General features: G+C 42.5%; 1 protein-coding gene across 1 annotated transcript in view; it reads right to left on the reverse strand.

The window, feature by feature from the left end:
• The window catches only part of HECTD2 (HECT domain E3 ubiquitin protein ligase 2), a 137203-nt gene that overhangs the window by 37393 nt on the left and 82834 nt on the right, over positions 1-16976 (reverse strand). Inside the window, exons 14-15 of the mRNA XM_030204820.1 lie at positions 16380-16468; positions 7154-7312 (exon numbers count right to left, since the gene is read on the reverse strand). Of these exons, the coding sequence (XP_030060680.1) occupies positions 7154-7312; positions 16380-16468 (248 nt within the window). The remainder of the gene's footprint in view (positions 1-7153; positions 7313-16379; positions 16469-16976) is intronic.

Raw genomic sequence — 16976 nt, forward strand, 5'->3', positions numbered from 1 at the left:
AGACTTCCAAAGTTCCATAGAAACCTATAGAACTTTGGAAGGCTAAGAGGCATATTTTCAAAGCACTTTGGGGAGGCTAAGTTCCATAGGTTTCTATGGAACTTTGGGAGGCTAAGTGCTTTGAAAATATGCCTCTAAGTGCTTTGAAAATATGCCTGTTTGAATATCAGGCAGACTGATTTTACCTCCAATACAGAATTTATATTTTTCTGTATACTGCATATTCGTTTTTTAAATATTTTATAAAGCACTATTTAGCTTTAATTAATGGCTGTAAATATGCTTAAAGATGGGGATGACCTATGTCATCTCATCTGAGCCTGTAAAAAGGTGGGAAAATGTGGGATATAAATGTAACAAATAAAGTAAATAAATCATTCCAAAGGGCAATTGAGTTAATACAGTCAGTCTAGAGAATGACTACAAACATGTGCTGGATCTGCACAAAAAGCCCTTTTGAATGAGTCTTAAGAGCCTAAATATATGTACTTTAAGAGAGAGGAAAATTAGGCATAATAGAGAGATTCAAATACCTCAGAGGCACAAAACACATGATATGAGGCTCAAATAGGGTACAACTAGAAGCAGGGCTTTTTTTGAAGGGGTACTACGTACCGGCATCTTTTTCATTGTCTGCTAAAATTGACCCATGGTCACCAAGTTTTAATGAAAGAGCTCAGGCCCTACACACCAATTCTGCCTTGTCATAGATTCTGTGATTGGTTGCAGGGGACCTGGCTATTGTGGGGTGGGTCCCTCAGTGATAACCCCACCCTGAAGGGTGGCTTGGCATTTGAGTACCAGCACCTTTTTCGCTAGAAAAAAAACCCCACACTGACTAGAAGTAACTTTCACATTTCTTTATGATGGTGGGTGCATGGAACAGCTTCCCAGTGGAAGCAAAAATAGTAATGGAATTCAAGGAGGCCTGAGATATGCACAAAGAATTCATAGTTATAAAGAAGTGCAGGGAGAGCCAGAGATCAAATGGTGTTTATCGTACTGTCATCACAGTGTATGTTTCTCTGATCTATCTTCTTAGCTTGATATTTTTAGGGCAAAATGATGCATTTTGTAGAATTCTAGCCAGTTGGTCTGTAGTTAAATGTATTTGCAATAAAATAGTTTTATCTCAGCATGCAACTTAATTTTCATTCTTACAATCTATAAAAGGCTGGTATTCATGCACCCTCTACTGTCTGAAACTGGCATTTTTAAGTGGAAATGGGAGTTCATAGAAATAAATGTCAAAAAAAAGTTTTAAGTGCAGGCTGGCTGGCTCACTGTTGCCTCAAAGGATGTCTGAAAGGTTCTGGTGAATTTCAAGTGCTCTGGCAGGGTTTGTCCTCTCTATACATTGGGCTCTAGCATCTTTTCTAGTTCTTCTTAGCAGTCAGCAATCTCATGTTGCATAGCTCAGTTGCTTCAGATCCTTCTCAGGAGAGACACTCAATACATTCTCATCCCTGGCCAAGAGCAGCAGCAACGCCAAACTATAACAGAATTCTTTGAGTTTACATAGTAACATAGTAGATGACGGCAGAAAAAGACCTGCACGGTCCATCCAGTCTGCCCAAGAAGATAAATTCATATGTGCTACTTTTTTATTTGTACTGTCCTTTTCAGGGCACAGACCGTGTAAGTCTGCCCAGCACTATCCCCGCTTCCCACCACCGGTTCTGGCACAGACCGTATAAGTCTGCCCAGCACTATCCCTGCCTCCCACCACCGGCTCTGCCACCCAATCTCGGCTAAGCTCCTTAGGATCCATTCCTTCTGAACAGGATTCCTTTATGTTTATCCCACGTGTGCTTGAATTCTGTTACCGTTTACATTTCTACCACCTCTCGCGCATTCCAAGCATTCACCACTCTCTCCATGCACACTTTCACTCAATGCTTGGGGCCAGTGACTGCACATACATTGCGATTAGACCACTTACTGGCAAGGAGACAATTTATAGGAACCACAAGTTGTACCATTCTCTTTATATGCAGGTGGTCTGTAATAACTCCAATATATAACAACTGCATGTGCTGGCTTCCCAAGCTCCTGTTACAATGCTTATATTCTGTTACAATATGGCATACATGACTGCTTTGAGAGTGGCAAGATCACTGGGAGATGGCTGTTATATGAGCTCACTATGCCCAAACACAACCTTACAGCCACTAACCTCTTCTTCTCTCCCCACAGATTATCCCTCTATATGCAACAACCAGTGCTGCAAGCCTCTGAGATCATCAATATTGTGATGTGCCAACCACCATAACACTAGAACTCATGTAGCCGCTTCTCTCTCCTTTGTGGGTGGCAAAGGCTATCCGTGCAGGATATGGTAAATGAAGCCCATAGTCTAACCCAAGAGCCCAGCTCAAGAGAGAGATAGAATGAGGCACACACTTGGGATGTTAAAACCCTGCTTCAGATACCTGATTCTACTCCCTGGCAAAGTGTGTGACATCCTCCTAGCCTGCTGGATGCTTCATTGCCTTGCCATCAACCGCCAGATGCCTGAACAGGCAACAATGCTGGCAAACCCAGGTAACAATGATAAGAAGGCTGTGCAGCTTAGAGACCTCATACCCCCATAAGCCCACCCACATGCAGTGGCAGAAAAGAGTGAACTTAACCAGACATACTTCTTGTACATAGGTGAAATGTTTATTACAAGTGCCCCAGTGGAAGAGTGGCTTAGTGGTTAGGGTGGTGGACTTTGGTCCAGGGGAACTGAGGAACTGAGTTCAATTCCCACTTCAGGCACAGGCAGCTCCTTGTGACTCTGGGCAAGTCACTTAACCCTCCAGTTAGTGGCGTACCAAGAGGGGGGGAGGTGGCGGCAGTCCGCCCCGGGTGCACGCCACTGGGGGGGTGCCGCGCGCCGGTCAGCGTCGTTCGTTTCCATGCTCCCTCTGCCCCGGAACAGGTTACTTCCTGTTCCGGGGCACAGGGAGCATGGAAACGAATTACGTTGAGCGGCGTGCGCCAGGGTGGGGGGGGGCTGCACCCGGGGGGGAGGCACACCGGCGATCCGCCCACGGGTGTCAGCGCCCCTAGGAATGCCACTGCCTCCAGTGCCCCAGGTACAAATAAGAACCTGTATACAATATGTAAGCCGCATTGAGCCTGCCATGAGTGGGAAAGCGTGGGGTACAAATGTAACAAAAAAATAAAATAAAAAAATAGTGAAACAGTATTAATAATGTTCCCCCAAAAAACCTTTCCTTCCCCATGTGAGGCCCTGTATACTATGTACTTTGTACCCCAAATTCTCCAATCCTCCCCCTTTGAGCCGCAAACATGTTTCTTACCCCTTCCCAAGCCCTAGCTCTTGTTTCTGCCATGGCCACCACTTAGGGGAGCTGGTTGTAAGCGAATGTTGAAATGCAAAGGCTGTTGTAAGCCTGGTCCACCTTGCGTCACCCCAACATGGGCTACCATTAAGAAATGCTATTTTACCGTTAACCCTGGTTGTTTTTAACAGGTCTCACTGCATAAAATGGGACATGTTAGTGGTAAAATAATATGTTTTAATGATAGCCTACATTGATAACAATGCCCCTTCATTTTTCATGTTTTCCAAATAAGTATCATTACATATATTTATTGCATCACCATCAATTTTTTTCCTATTTTACATATTAACCAATTACATTAATTGACATTCTGTCTATTCATATGCAACGATTTCTTCATGTTATCTTTTTAAGAAAAAGTGTTTTTTAAACGCTTCTATGACACATATAACAGTTTACTTAAGGAATTATGCTGAATACAATACTGTTTTACACAGTTTCACAGATAGTCATTTTGTGGCCCTTTTGCTAAAGCTTAGTGTGCACTGGCATTAGCTAAATGCTGCACATCCTACTTTATACCTATGGGCCATGTAGCACTAAGGGGGCCTTTTACTTAGGTGCGCTGGCGTTTTTAGCGCATGTTAAAAATAGGCACGTACTATATGCTAAAGACGTCAATGTATTCCTATGGGTGTGTTTAGCAAGCGCCTATTTTTAATGAGCGCTAAAAACACCAGCGCGCCTAAGTAAAAGACGCTCTGAGTGATGCCAATGTCCGTAACCACACGCTAAGCTTTAGTAAAAAGGGCCCCTTTGATATCATTAATATTCTATGAGTTATGTCTGACTTTATATATGATGATTTTTTTCTGATTTTGTTCCATATCAGGTTAATCAAATTTTCAATTAATCTTTTTGTGTGGTCAATTTAATTTGTTCATTACAATACTGGAAATTGGACCACATTTTCAGCATTAAGTCAGCTTTTTGCATTTGTTTTAGCACATGTTCTTTGATTTTGGACAAACAGTAGTTCTATTTAGGAATATTTTTATTATTTTGCCATTGTGGTGCTGACATCACTTGTCACTCAATACTGTGGCAGGAATTTTTCAGTTTAAATATTGTTGCCATTTTTTGCATTGCCGCAGAGTATTTTGTGCAGTTTTTGTAGACTTATCCTGATTAGATTTACACATACATGTAGTTTTTCTCAAATCACTTTGTTTATTCAATGCTTTATGTTTCTGTCATAATTTGCTCACTTTTTGGTTCATTTCAATACAAACATTAACACATTCAGCTTTTTAATATATGTATTGCTCTTCATGCCTGCCTCTTTTGTGTGTGTACATATTCACATGTGTGTTCATTTTGCATTGAATATTTCATTGCATATTTTGCCATACTATGTTTTCCTACAACATTTGTGCAATTCCTCTTGCTCTTTTGTTTTACAATTTGTAATGCGGTGATACATTAAATACTCTTTGTATTTACTTTCTACGTTTGTTTCTCATGTAGAGAATACACCATTTATCTGATTACCAGTTTCCATCTCTAACACTAGTGCTTCTAACTCTGGTACTATCTTTACATTTTTCATTCACTGTGTTCATCACCATAAACATCTTATTAGTACAAGGTCAGTCACCAGGTTGAATGGTATACAGTGGTGGAAATAAGTATTTGATCCATTGCTGATTTTGTAAGTTTGCCCACTGACAAAGACATGAGCAGCCCATAATTGAAGGGTAGGTTATTGGTAACAGTGAGAGATAGCACATCACAAATTAAATCCGGAAAATCACATTGTGGAAAGTATATGAATTTATTTGCATTCTGCAGAGGGAAATAAGTATTTGATCCCCCACCAACCAGTAAGAGATCTGGCCCCTACAGACCAGGTAGATGCTCCAAATCAACTCGTTACCTGCATGACAGACAGCTGTCGGCAATGGTCACCTGTATGAAAGACACCTGTCCACAGACTCAGTGAATCAGTCAGACTCTAACCTCTACAAAATGGCCAAGAGCAAGGAGCTGTCTAAGGATGTCAGGGACAAGATCATACACCTGCACAAGGCTGGAATGGGCTACAAAACCATCAGTAAGACGCTGGGCGAGAAGGAGACAACTGTTGGTGCCATAGTAAGAAAATGGAAGAAGTACAAAATGACTGTCAATCGACAAAGATCTGGGGCTCCACGCAAAATCTCACCTCGTGGGGTATCCTTGATCATGAGGAAGGTTAGAAATCAGCCTACAACTACAAGGGGGGAACTTGTCAATGATCTCAAGGCAGCTGGGACCACTGTCACCACGAAAACCATTGGTAACACATTACGACATAACGGATTGCAATCCTGCAGTGCCCGCAAGGTCCCCCTGCTCCGGAAGGCACATGTGACGGCCCGTCTGAAGTTTGCCAGTGAACACCTGGATGATGCCGAGAGTGATTGGGAGAAGGTGCTGTGGTCAGATGAGACAAAAATTGAGCTCTTTGGCATGAACTCAACTCGCCGTGTTTGGAGGAAGAGAAATGCTGCCTATGACCCAAAGAACACCGTCCCCACTGTCAAGCATGGAGGTGGAAATGTTATGTTTTGGGGGTGTTTCTCTGCTAAGGGCACAGGACTACTTCACCGCATCAATGGGAGAATGGATGGGGCCATGTACCGTACAATTCTGAGTGACAACCTCCTTCCCTCCGCCAGGGCCTTAAAAATGGGTCGTGGCTAGGTCTTCCAGCACGACAATGACCCAAAACATACAGCCAAGGCAACAAAGGAGTGGCTCAGGAAGAAGCACATTAGGGTCATGGAGTGGCCTAGCCAGTCACCAGACCTTAATCCCATTGAAAACTTATGGAGGGAGCTGAAGCTGCGAGTTGCCAAGCGACAGCCCAGAACTCTTAATGATTTAGAGATGATCTGCAAAGAGGAGTGGACCAAAATTCCTCCTGACATGTGTGCAAACCTCATCATCAACTACAGAAGACGTCTGACCGCTGTGCTTGCCAACAAGGGTTTTGCCACCAAGTATTAGGTCTTGTTTGCCAGAGGGATTAAATACTTATTTCCCTCTGCAGAATGCAAATAAATTCATATACTTTCCACAATGTGATTTTCCGGATTTAATTTGTGATGTGCTATCTCTCACTGTTACCAATAACCTACCCTTCAATTATGGGCTGCTCATGTCTTTGTCAGTGGGCAAACTTACAAAATCAGCAAGGGATCAAATACTTATTTCCACCACTGTATATATTTTTTCTATAAACATACTAAAACACAGATAATCCTTTTCATATTATCATATTTTATTTGGTCAATGTCAATTTTTAGTATTGTTTGGTTATTGTTAATCAGATATCACTAAACTATTTTTAAAAGTATAGATATGCTTTTAATGGTTTGTCATATGTATTATTTACTAATGAATTTATTTAACATTTGTTACCAATCTATAGCTTCATCCATATATGCCATATTTATGGTATTTGTTTTTATGTAGTATACATTGACCCTTTATGCACCCTATGGGTGAAATATGGCCATGCTGGCTTTTATAATAAAGTTTATGGTCTTAAACTCAGTAAACGGTTGTTCCTTTTATACACGTCCTCTCTTTGTGCTATTCTTCATGGGTCTCCTCCATAGCAGAGTGGACAAAATAACTGGGCAGATTAGATGGGCTTGAGGGTCTTTCCACATTGCCACTTACTAAAAATTAAATTCACTGATTTTCTTCTGATTATTTTAGACTATCATATATGCAATGGTCTAGGCATGATTATATAAAAATGACAACTTTAGTCAAAAATACTAACTTTTTAAAGAATTTATACTTACTGGCATGATCTGATACAAGTCATCCAAGGTAACAGTCGTGATACCTACAGGAGTGTTCCGATCACAAGAGAATATAGGAGGGCTCAACAGTTTCTTGTAACAGCAAGGTGGGAACCGAATATCTAAGGTGATGCTGTTATACAATGCTAGGCCCATGAGCTACATAAATGTGAAATGTTAAGTGTAAAACATAATTCATTTAGACAATTCAAAAACTGCTACTATAAGAATTGGGTAACTCACTAAGGGGTCCTTTTATTAACCTGTGTTAAGTACCGACATGTGCTTAATGCAGCAAAAATAGACATGCTAAAGTGTTATGTATTTTCTTCATGTCTGCATGCTAACCATTTGGTAAAGCAAAGTTACTCACCTGAGGCAGGTGTTCTTCAAGGACAGGCCCAGTATTTTCACATGTGGGTGACATCATTTGACGGAGCCCGGTGTGGACACTGCCTAGCATGCATAAGAAAGTTATGGCAGCGTCCTTCTGCACGTTCACAGGTGCCTTCCTGCCCAACGTGTGAGTGCAGATACCTCAGACTGATGGAATAAATGAAGACAACTCCAAGCGGAGGAAGAAGGGTATGTGAGAATACTGGACCTCCTGCCCTCAGAGGACACCTGCTACAGGTGAGTAACTATTTTCTCTGAGAACAAGCAGGCCCAATGCATTCTCATATGTGGAAATCCCTAGCTACCAGGGTCACCGAAACCAACAATGCTAGGACAATAGGGACTAGAAACAAGGCCTTTAAATCAATTAACTTAAAACTATACACAAACTGGTTGTGAAGGTGCAGCCTGGAACAGAAAAAACAGGCCTAGGAGGGTAGATTTGGATTCTAGACACCAAACAAATTCTGCAGGACTGTCTAACTGAACCAGCTGTCATGTCAGGTGTCCTGCTCAAGGCAGTAGTGAGATGTGAATGTGTGGACTGAAGATCATATTGCAACTTTGCAATTCTCTTCAATGGAGGCTGATCTCAAGTGGGTGATCGACGTAGCCATGGATAAGCAGCATAAAATGTATTGTACTGTTTTGGGATCTTGCCGGGTACTTGTGACCTGGATTGGCCACTGTTGGAAACAGGATGCTGGGCTTGATGGACCTTCGGTCTGTCCCAGTATGACAATACTTATGACCTTCAAAAATCAGCCCAGCCTGGGCATAAGTGAAGGAAATGCAATCTACTAACAAACTGGAAAGCATGCATATGCCGATAGGTACTCCCAACCTGTTTGGGTCAAAAAAAAAAAAAGTCGGGCAGATTGCCTATGGGCAGTGGCGTTCCTAGGGTGGCTGACACCCAGGGCGGATCTCCGATGCACCCCCCCCTGGGTGCGGCGCCCCCCCCCCCCCCCGGCGAAAGGACACCGCCCCCTGGCAAAAGGATGGACACCTCCCCCTGGGTGCATTTTTACCTGCGGGGGGGGGGGGGGGGTGCCACACGCCTGTCGGCTTCGCTTGTTCCCTGCTCCCTCTGCCCCAGAACAGGAAGTAACCTGTTCCTGGGCACAGGGAGCAGGGAACAAGCGTTGCCGACAGACACACGGCACCCCCCCCCCAGCGGCGTGCACCCAGGGCGGACTGCACCCACCGCCCCCCCCCTTGGTACCCCACTACCTATGGGCGCTTTAGTCCGCATCCAAATAGAAGGCTAAGGCTTGCTTGCAGTCCAAGGTATGTAATGCGCTTTATCGAGGATGGGCATGAGATTCGGGGAAAATTTTTGGCAGAACAATTAATTGGTTAAGATAGAAATCCAATATCACCTTAGGAAGGAACTTAGGGTGCGTGCAAGGAACTACTCTATTGTGATGAAACTTAGTAAAGGGTAGATGAGCTACTAGTGTCTGAAGCTCATGGACTCTACGAGCTGAAGTGACCAACACCAAAAATACAACCATCCAGGTCAGATACTTCAGATGGCAGTAATCCAGTGGTTCAAAACAATGGAGCTTTCATCAGCTGGGTGAGAATGACATTGAGATTCCATGACACAGTAGGAGGTGTGACTGGGAGCATTGTCAACATCAAACCTCTCATGAAACAAACAAACAGAGGCTGTACAGAGATGGGCTTACTCCCCCCCACCCACCACATACATACATACATAGATGGTAAGTACTGATTGCACTGAGGTGTTCTCTTACAGAGTTGGTTTTCAAACCTGACTCAAAGAGGTGCAGGTGGTATTCAAGCATTTTTTGTGTAGGGCAAGTAACAGGATCTAAGGCCTTGCCCTCACAACAGACAGCAAACCTCCTCCATTTGAAAGAATAACATCTCTTAGTGGAATCCTTCCTGGAAGCAAGCAAGATTCTGGAGACACCATCAGGCATATACAAGCATTGCAGGTTGTGATGAATTCACTACATGGGATGTATAAATATGATCATGTTACCCCCTGTTTTCAGAAACTGAATTGGTTATTCGCAGTGGCATAGCAAGGGCGGGGCGGTTCTCCCCGGGTGCCAGCGGGTGGGGGGTGCTCCATCTTCTGCCACCACCCTGCCTTTTTTTTTAATCCATGCAGCCAGCGACGCAGGCAGCAGTTCGCGTCTGCCCTGCGTGCTGTGAAAGCAGAAAATTGTCTCGCTGGCGTCGGACCTTCCCTTGCTGTGTCCCACCCCCTTCTGAGGTAACTTCCTATTTCCTCGAGGGCGGGACACAGCGAGGGAAGGCCCGACACCAGCGAGATGATTTTCTGCCATCACAGCACGCAGGGCAGATGGGAAACGCTGCCTGCGTCGCTGGCTGCATGGATTTTTTTTTTTTAAAAGGCAGGGTGCTGGCAGTAGACGAGAGCTGTCGGCTCTCGATGGAGGGGGGCTCAGATGGGAGAGGGGGAGCTCACAGGGATTCTCAGAAGGGAGAAGGGGATTGGGGAGCTCAGAAGAATTCTCAGAAGGGATAAGGGGATTGGGGAGGGGGAGCTCAAAGGGATCCTCAGAAGGGAGAAGGGGATTGGGGTGCTCAGAGGGGAGAAGGGGATTGGGGAGGGTGGAGATCAGAGGGGAGATGGGGACTGGGGATGGGAGTGCTCAGATGGGAGAAGGGGTCTGAAGCTGGAACTGGGGTCTGACAAGGGGGCAGGATGGAAAATGGGTCCATGCCTAGGACAGGTGGGAGAATGGGTCTGGGGTTGAAAAGGGGGGATGCAAGGCTGTGGTGGATGAAGGGGGCTGGAACTAGGGGCTGAAAAGGAGGGTAGTTGGGATAAGGGAGCTAGTACTGGAACTGGGGGCTTTAAAGGGGACAGGGAGAACTGGCTGGGGCTGAAGCTCGGGACTGGTGAGAGAAAAGGGAGAACTGGCTGGGGGCTGAAAAGAGGGGGCAGAGAGAGAGAGAGGGGACATACCCTGGATGGAAGGGGGGAGCGTGAGGGAGGGCAGACCCTGGATGGATGGGAGAGGGAGGGCAGACGGATTTAAGGGGCAGAGAGAAAGGGCAGATGTTGATGGAAGGGGGAGAGAGAGATGGCAGACTCGGGCAGATGGTGGATGGAAGGGGCAGAAATAGAGGGCAGACAGTGGATGGAAGGGAGAGAGAGAGGGCAGGCAGTGGATGGAAGGGGCAGAGAGAGAGGGCAGACAGTGGATGGAAGGAACATTAGAGAGGGCAGACACTGGATGGCAGAGAGAGAGCGAAGACAGATGCTGGATGGAAGGAAGACAGTGAAAAGAAGATGAGGAAAGCAGAAACCAGAGACAACAAACTGTAAATAAAATATATATTTTTATTTTTTTGCTTTAGGATATAGTATTGTAGCTGTGTTAATAAATGTTTATAAAATAGAACATGTAAATAAGGTAATCTTTTTATTGGACTAATTTTAATACATATTGACTTAACTTTCAGAGAACAAAACCCCCTTCCTCAGCTCAGGCTAGGATACTGTAACAGCACTATACTGTATTGACCTGAGGAAGGAGATTTTGGCCTCTGGAAGCTAAATGTATTAGTCCAATAAAATGGTATTTTATTTTCTGTATTTGTTTTATTTCTATTTGTTAATTTGTAAAGTGGTGATTGGTATTTGTTAGTTTTTTCAAATTTACATCTGTTGTCTTTATATTTTGCACAGTACTAGGGGACATTTTCTGTTTCTGTGGTGTTGCATTGTATGCAGAGTCTGGCATCGGGGGTTCAGTTTAATTTTTGTCTAAATAGAAAGTTTATGATTACTTATTCTATAGTGGATTAGGGTGTATCTGTGTTAGTGAAAAAGACATGGCTTTCGGTTGGCATTGACTGTGCAGGATCGATGATCTGTACTAATCTGTCTGTTTTCGTTTTACAATAGGTGAATTGATGTTCTAGTGCTCACTGTAGTGTTTAAGATGCTTTCCTTTTCCTTGTGAGACTCGTACAAATTACTGCTTATGGTATGGTAGAATTGCTCTATAGGTCCTGAGTATTTTGTATTCTCGGTATGCCTAGTACTGGATTTGGGAAGGGAGGGGTTTAAAAAATGACCGGCCCCGGGTGTCAACTACCCTAGCTACGCCGCTGGTTATTCGTTTCTTTGATAAAGCCAACAAGTCAAAACGGGACCCCCGTCGGATGGACAACAAAGATAAATGCTATATGCTGAAAAAATAACAACATTAATGATATGTAGTAACAAATAGGATTAAAAATCAAAAGTAAAAATTAAAGTAAAGAATATGGAGGTTTTTTAGCCAATGAAGAGTTAGAGGCCTTGTAGTCACAAAAAATTAAAAACGGTGACCAGGGACATCCAGAGGCTTTTCCTCCATAAACCAAAAGAATTTGATATCACAGTATAGAGACCACATATAAGTTGTTGGGGGGAAAAAATCAGCCTCCCTCTCACTGGAAGATAATCCGGGATGGTTACTTGGACTGCAGCTATACCCTCCTGGAGCCAGTCAAAAGTTTATCCCCTGCTTTGACTAGGGAGCCTGTGGGACTTTTGGGTCCTAGGCTGACATGGACAGGATCATTGGGGCTGGGATTGCTGAGAAAAGTGGGAAGGGAGTGGACACCTACACCTTTGAGAGTAGTAAAAGGTGCATCTCGACCCACTCGGGACCTCCTAGTAGAGGAGGATGCAGTTGGAGGCTGCGAAGAGAGGAACTGAATGGTATCGGTATGCTTCTTAATGAGGTCAGCAACTTCCTCCACCTTGTCCCCAAAAAGATAGTCTCCTTGGCAGGAAACACCCACTGACCTCTCTTGAGCTGCTGGTTCTAGGTCAGAAACACATAGCCATGAGAGTGTATGTATTCCCACACCATGGCAGAAAGTCTGGACGCAATGTAGGAAGTATAAGTGCCCTTGGCCAGATGCCCCCTTTCTGTCCTCAGCTGCATTTGTAAACAGAGAGAACAAGAATCAGGTTGGTGGTCAGGCCCAAGGCACCTTATGCACCAATTGTGCAGGACCATGACAGACATCACCCAAATACATTGGTGCACCTTTTGAAGCCACTGGGGGTTGAAAAAAAACACAGAAAATAATTAGGGAAGTAAAATTAAGGAAATACTGAGGAAAACAAGTGAAAATAAAACCACATAGAAAGGTACTCGACAGACAAAGAACTGTGCACTGAAGGGAGACAGCAAAACTGCATCCTCCCAGCTCCGCAGAAAAGAAGTGATTGAAGTACCTGCACATTGGGCGGGAAGGCACTTGCGCATGTGCGGTGGGATGCTGTCAAACTTTTCTTAAAGCTATGTGCCTTAGGAAACATCTGCTCTGGGCTTCATTGGATGATGTCACCACATATGAGAATACATTGGGCCTGCTTGTCTTCGGAGAATTATTTTTTTGTAATTAGTTTTTTTAGAAGGCATGTCAAGGGTTGAATGGGCATTCCTGTGCTAACCATTCAGCACATCTACATTACTGTGCACTAAGCAGTTAGCTCATGGTTAAAACAGCAAGGTTTCTAAAGGCTCAAAAATCAATTTTATTAAAATGCAAGCAGGAGTGGTCTCAGGTGTACATTTCCAGACTTCAAAATCAATCTTTTCCAAAAAGCCTAACACTTTTCAGTGCCACAGCATCTGTGTCATGGGCAGAAATGAAAAATCAAATTAAGAGTCTGGTAATTAAATATCCTCCTTCTAAAATGTACCACTTCATATAGAATGTAGAGAGCCTTTAATGGTGCTGAAAATAAACTTTACAAACATGCAGCAGTGTGCCAGAGCCTGGCACTCTGCTGCATGTTTGTAAAGGATTGATTCTGAAATCTGGATAAATACACTCGAGACCACTCCTATTTGCATTGTAATAAAATTGATGTTGAGCCTTTAGAAACTTTGCCGTGTTTTTCTTTTCTGCATTTGATTTGTGGTTGGTTTTTGCCTCTTTTTTTATTGATAGCTCATGGTTATAAACAGGAGCTCTTACTGTTGCCCTAATAGGTGGCAGTAAGCACTCATGCAGTAATTAATTTTTTTTTTTTTAAGTGGCCACACACATTAGTATATTAACACATGGCCATCAATGAAAATAGACAAAAAAAAAGGCTTTTTTACCGCTGCAGCAAAAATGGCCTTAACGTGCGGGAAAGACCCATGGACGGGCACACTAAGACCAGTTCTTACTGTGGCTTTATAAAAGGACACCTAAGAGTATATCACCGAAGTGTATCCGATGAATAAGAGAATTGTACAAACATTACACTTTATTTTTCTTATATAGGTGCTCTCTTGGTATTATTTTATTTCTTATACCTCTGTTAAATGATGATTTTTTTAATGTACAAATATATATATGCTTTATTTGTGATTCACTGAAAATTGTAGATTGAGCAGAATGCAAATTTTAAAATAAATAAATGACAATAAATAAAGGACAATTTTTCCTGTGTGGTAACCATATAACCATTACATTATGAGAGTAGGACTTACAAACCACAATGCAGATATATACATTCATCGTGTGTCTTTTATTCTATCACATTTAGGGGCATGTTTACTAAAATGAACCAAGCAGTTCGTCCATGAGTTATAATGCCTTGTTAGACATGGGCATGGTAACCTCTACTGCGCTGGCATGATGGTGTACACTAGTTCACATTTTAGTGTCATCTAGCCCCGAGGCTCTATTCTAGCACCTTTATTGTTAAATAGGTTTTTCAACCCATTATTGATATTAATTCAATCATTAGACAAGCTCATTTGCATATGTGGATGACATACAAATATTAAGTGTTGTAGATCTATCTTCAAAAGTACAAACAGGAGGCCAAAACCCTATGCTGGAAGTTACAGCAAATCCTTCAGAGTAGGACTGGACCAATGGATTTCCACAAAAAGAGGGACTAGAGGTAACACATCAAAAAGGCTTTATTAAAAACAAAAAAAAAGTCAGTCATCTGATACTTTGATAAAATCAAAGGACAAGAAGTCACAATGGAGAAATAATGTCCACCAGAAGATACCAAAACTGAACTCAAGGACCAAACACAAATCCATGTTTTGGCACAAACGCCTGTTTCAGGGGTTACAATATCTGATGGATATAATGTTGCAGTAGGTGATCAGAAACTGCACCTTGATAATACCAAAAGTGGCGGGAGCCACAGATACGGCATGTACTCACAGAGACGTTAAAATCTAAACAGTTTCTGACCACCTACTGCAACATTCAATCCATCAGATACTGTGACCCCGAAGCAGGCATTTTTGCCAAAACATGGATCCATGTCCAGTCTTTGGGTTCAGTTTTGGTACCTTCTGGTGGGAATTGTTTTTCCATTATGACTTCTTGTCTTTTGATTTTATCAAAAGTATCAGATAACTGACTTTTGTGTCTTTAATAAAGCCTTTTTGTTATGTTACCCCTAGTCCTTCTTTCTGTAGGTCTATCTTCTACTTCTACCATTTTTCAACTTAACAAAACACTTGACACCATTGCAGCTTGGTTAACATCCCATAAATTAAAATTGAGTGTAAGTAGCATATTAACATAGTAGATAACGGCAAATAAAGACCTGTATGGTCTAGTCTTCCCAACAAGATGTTTCATAACATAAAGCATGATACTACATATGCATTCTTGATCTTGATTTGTCCATGCTATTTCCAGAGCACAGACTGTAAAGGCTGACCGGCACTGGCTTTGCTTTCATACTGAAGCAGTCATCAAAATCCCACACCAGCCCATCCAGATTTGTCCAGCTATGATCAGGGAATAGACCATAGAAGTCTGCCTGGCACTGGCTTTGTTTTCAAATTACTGGAGTTGCCATCTAAGCACCACTAAGTTTGTTTGGTTCCATTCTCTTTCAATACAGGATTCCTTTGTGTTTATACCACACATTTTAGAATTCCATTACCATTTTCATCTCCACCACCTCCCATGGGAAGGCATTCCTGGTATCTAACACCCTCTCCGTGAAAAAGTACTTCCTGACATTATTTCCCGAGTCAGGCTCCCTGAAACTTCAATTCATATCCTCTAGATCTACCACCTTCCCATCATTGGAAAAGATTCGTTTGTATATTAATACCTTTCAAATATTTGAAGGTCTATTTGAAGATCTATCATATCACCCCTATCTCTCCTTTCCTCCAGGGTATACATCTTCAGGTCATCAAGCCTCTTCTCATACATCTTAAAGGCACAAACCCTATACCATTTTTGTCACTTTTCTCTGAACTGCTTTAAGTCTCTTTACCTCCTTAGCGAGATATGGCCTCCAAGACTGAACACAAGTCTCCAAGTGGGGCCTCAGCAATGACTTATACAGGAGCATCAATACCTCCTTACGTCTGTTGGTTATACCTCTCTCTAAGCAGCCTAGCACATTTCTGGCTATGGCCACTACCTTTTCACATAGTTTCATCACCTTGAGATCCTCAGAAACCATCACTCCAAGATCCCTCTCCTAAGCTGTGCTTATCAATATCTCAAATCCTCTTGTACATCTTCTTTGGATTTCTGCAACTCACCAGGAGAGAGAACTAGTAATTTGCTTTAATTGCCATATAGGATTCAGAATTTTATTTTTCTTTTTTTCACTTGAGGAACACAATCAGCTAGTTTTACATGTCTGTTTCATTTATATCTAATAGCTGTCCACAGATAGGTTAATGGAATACAGTTGAAGTAATGTACACTCTTGCAACAAATCTGTATGACATTTCAAATGAACACAATGAAACAGAATGTCATGTCCAAATATGATGAAAAAAAAATCACGTGTAATTGCATTTCATAGGGGCAGTTCAAAGGATACAGTTCCAACCAATCGAAATTCAGCGTAATTATCACTTTTAAAACTGTTAAACCAATAGCAGCGTGAATCATTGTGATACGAAAACATACCTGTAAAATAGTTTAAAATTATATTGCATCTCCCTTATACAAATTCGAGCCTAATATGATGTTTCACTGCCTATTATTTTATTAGTACAATGGGCCTACACACCTATACACTAAAGCAAGCTATTCATTAGTATGCCCATTTTAAGCTAAGGAAACCAAATGTTTACTATCTAGGTTTGGAATTTTCAACCAAATCTAGATGCTTAGATCTTCACCTGAAAATCTTCCTAAAGTCTCATCTCGCCACAACCCTGATCTCCTTCAGCTCATGATCTCCAGTGCCATGGCTCCCTTCAATGCAGTGTGCATTCATGAAGCCCCAATCATTATCAACAGGTAATGAAAAGAGCTAAGCCTCCTCCCCCTCCCTTGGATCAGATGCATCTGAAGAGCTCCACAGAGGAAAAAAAACATATTGAAATGCCCCAGCCCAATGCCACCAATGTGGAAGTCTCACATAAGTATAGACAGCTGTGCTGGAAAGCTCTCTAAACTTCATGAGCAATCA

This window comes from Microcaecilia unicolor, chromosome 5 (assembly GCF_901765095.1).
Source record: "Microcaecilia unicolor chromosome 5, aMicUni1.1, whole genome shotgun sequence".
Lineage (NCBI taxonomy): Eukaryota > Metazoa > Chordata > Amphibia > Gymnophiona > Siphonopidae > Microcaecilia > Microcaecilia unicolor.